The 3,231-nt window shown below is 35.4% G+C and overlaps 1 protein-coding gene across 1 annotated transcript; it reads left to right on the forward strand.

The window, feature by feature from the left end:
* Window positions 1-1,288: 1,288 nt before the first annotated feature.
* Window positions 1,289-2,663, forward strand: LOC107771749 (E3 ubiquitin-protein ligase RSL1-like). Its single transcript, XM_016591193.2, has 2 exons — window positions 1,289-2,185; window positions 2,428-2,663. The coding sequence occupies exons 1-2, from the start codon at window positions 1,437-1,439 to the stop codon at window positions 2,495-2,497; spliced, it is 819 nt and encodes a 272-aa protein (XP_016446679.1). The 5' UTR covers window positions 1,289-1,436; the 3' UTR covers window positions 2,498-2,663.
* The last annotated feature ends 568 nt before the right edge of the window (window positions 2,664-3,231 follow it).

A 3,231-nucleotide genomic window follows, 5' to 3' on the forward strand; every position in this document is an offset into this window, starting at 1 on the left:
GCTACAATGCACCTGAGTACAAGGCATAGGCGCATGATTCAAGCCAAGGCACGGACATGGGCAGCAAGCTTCACATTGACCAAGTCAAGGGCGGTTACGCGGCACGTCATGCTGTGCACATGGGAAGCAGTTGGCTTTTACTAAAAGCTGGCAGAAGTGTTAGCACGTTTTTGGGGCCATATTTCCATTATTATTAGCATGATCTTACATGATACTAGTAGTTGGGGAATGTCAACTACACCAGGCTAAAATAGTGAGTTGTGTGAGACAAATATCTAAGCCTAAGTGCGACAAGTGTAAGGCAAAGGGGTTGTCTAATGTGTTATAAATGGGCAGCATCCTTATGCTTGTGGGGAGGAGAGAAAAAACGTGTATGAGTGCATGTTTAAGTCTGTTTTCAAGAGTGAAAACGTCTAAGGCTAAGAGTAGTCTTGTGAGAAAATCAGAGGGTCAAGAGTGATCTTCTTGTACACGGCATTGTACTTCAAGTTTGAGTTTCTTTGTATGCTCGAGTTAAATACAAAGTTGGGAAAAAAGTTTCCTATAATTATGCCTTGTGTTCTTGTTAATTTTCTCCTGCATTTACTAAATTTCGTTGCCTAAATCATTTCTAAACTTACTATGTTGAAAGCTGCCTGAAATATTCTAAGTCCAAAATTGTTGTAATTTTGGCAAAGTGTTGTGAGAAGGCTAAAGTCAAATGAGTGACTTGCCTGCCGTGCAGGCTGGTTTCGGCGGACAGAAATCACGCTCGTGTCAACTTCTGTAGTGAAGACGTCGGCTTCAAACACATATTTAACACCTATATATTTTTTATTAACTTCTTAACTGTGCTTATGGTAATTAAATTAATTAATTTGATACAAATATCGAGCGCCAATAAATTTTACCTTGAGAGGACGTGACATTTTGTAGCCCGGTCGGTGAAATTAGCTATTTTTATTTTTTGGCCTCTTTGACTAGAAACCTGAAAAGTGTCGTTTTGTAATTGTTGCAACAACAATATAACGTTTAGTTTGACGATTAACGTAACGGAATGTTAAACGTATCAAGTTGCAAATATGTGATGAATGATTATAACTTGAAGTGATAACATGGCCAGAACTAGAACAACGCCGTCCAAAATGAGAAGGAAAAAAAAAACAGACACATTATTATATGCATCTAGTCTAGTTAGTAATAATTGAAGTATTGCTTCGATAAACATATAGTAATCTCCTAAATAAATTCACTTAACTAGACTTCACATTCTTTGAATGAAATAGCAAAAATAGGTTGCATTTTAAAATTGAATGTCTTTTTAGATTTTCAATAAGGTAGCATAGGAAATCGTTTCGCCTCAGGCTTTTCAGATTCCCCATGAAATTCATATCTCTATATTAAGGTGGAGAAGAGCGACGAAAAATGGAAACTAAACTGCAACTCAGAATCAACAGATGGCGGCCAAAGACTCTGTTGCATATGTGGACGAATTCTATTTCTCAGCATTGCATGATGAGGAACAATTGTTCCCCATTTCAGATGAAAAATATGCAGAGGAGTTGCAATTGCAAGAGGCCTTAATGTCCGCAGCCACCATTTCTTTATATAATAAGTTTAAGAGCGTCAAGACGGAAATCGGAGAATCTTCTGGAAATTTATGTATGATTTGTATGGTAAATAAACCCATAAATGAAATGTTCGGAAACAGCTCTTATTGCTCACATTCTTTTTGTGTACTCTGTATCAGCAAATATGTTGCTAGCAAAATACAAGAAAATATTAGTGTTATCAAGTGCCCAAATATTGCTTGTAAAGGCATAATTAAACCGCAATTTTGGCGAGAAATTGTTCCTAAAGAAGTGTTTGATAGATGGGAGAATTCTTTGTGCGAATCTTTGATTTTGGGTTCACAGAAATTTTATTGTCCTTATAAAGATTGTGCAGCTATGTTGGTGGACGATGGGAGCGAGAATGTAACAGAATTTGAGTGTCCAAATTGCCATCGATTGTTCTGTGCTCAGTGCAATGTCTCGTGGCATAGGGGATTGGATTGCAAAGAGTTCCAGCGTTTGGGCAGAAAAGAGAAAGGGAAGGAATTAGATGTGATGCTGACGGAGTTTGCCAAGAACAAGAAATGGCGCAGATGTCCCAAGTGCAAAATCTATGTTGAAAAACGTGATGGCTGTTTACACATAACTTGCGGGTAATCTTAAGCACTTATTACTTGCTCCATTCTTTTGTATTTGCTACAAGAACATGTTGTTAGAGGTAAAATGAAATATTAAGGTTATAATTACCAAATAAAACTTTTAAAATTAGGAGCAAATTAAAAAGAAATTACATATAAAATGAAATGGAGAGTAATTTTTAGTGGTGACAATTATTTTTCTTTTTGGACTTGGTATGTATGTTCAAATTGAGAAAATTTTGCTTTGTTGCATGCAGGTGCGGCCATGAGTTTTGCTATGGCTGTGGATTAGACCACAGCTTGGGACATGTTTGTCCGCGATCTTAAAAAAGACACTTTGGTCCAAGTATTCCTACATACATACTATTGCTTTCGACGACTACTGTTGGCCCGTTCTGAACTCGTCAAGTATTGCAATTGATCGGGAATATTGTTATTCCTTTTAGAGTTTATTTGCTTCCTTTTAAAACTTCTGTTTTTCTTTTTAATCGGTAATTAAGTTGAATATTCTTGGTGTCCTTGCTGATTTTAATTCTGCGTTCACTCTTTTCAATTATAGTGTTCTCCTTACTCTTTATTTAACCGTTTATAACCCCCCCCCCCCCCCCCAACCCAACCCAACCCAAAAAAAAACAGGCCTTTACATATGGAAATGTAGTTACTTCTGAAGTTTACTAAGCTAACTAAAAGAAAATTATTTATAAATTATAAAAAAAAATTATAAGAGAATATGATACGTCTTGGTAAATAAGCAAAAAAGATTTCATCCCAAGTGCAAGATCTATTTTGAAAAAACGTGATGGTTGCTTGCACCTAGCTTGCCGGTAATTTTCTCATTCGTTAATATTAAACACTTGTATTTCACTATTTCAAACACTAACGGTTAAACTTCAATATTTGTAGCTATTATATAGAACATCAACATTTGTAAATATTGAACTTCAATATATAAATACTGTTGAAATTTTAAAATATTGGTGTAAATAAATAGCAGTTCAAGTGAAATTATGATTTTTACTTTAAAATGAAATCATGTCCGCTTTTGATTTAATTTTATTTTC

The sequence above is a fragment of the Nicotiana tabacum genome, chromosome 6 (genome assembly GCF_000715075.1).
Source record: "Nicotiana tabacum cultivar K326 chromosome 6, ASM71507v2, whole genome shotgun sequence".
NCBI classification, from domain to species: domain Eukaryota; kingdom Viridiplantae; phylum Streptophyta; class Magnoliopsida; order Solanales; family Solanaceae; genus Nicotiana; species Nicotiana tabacum.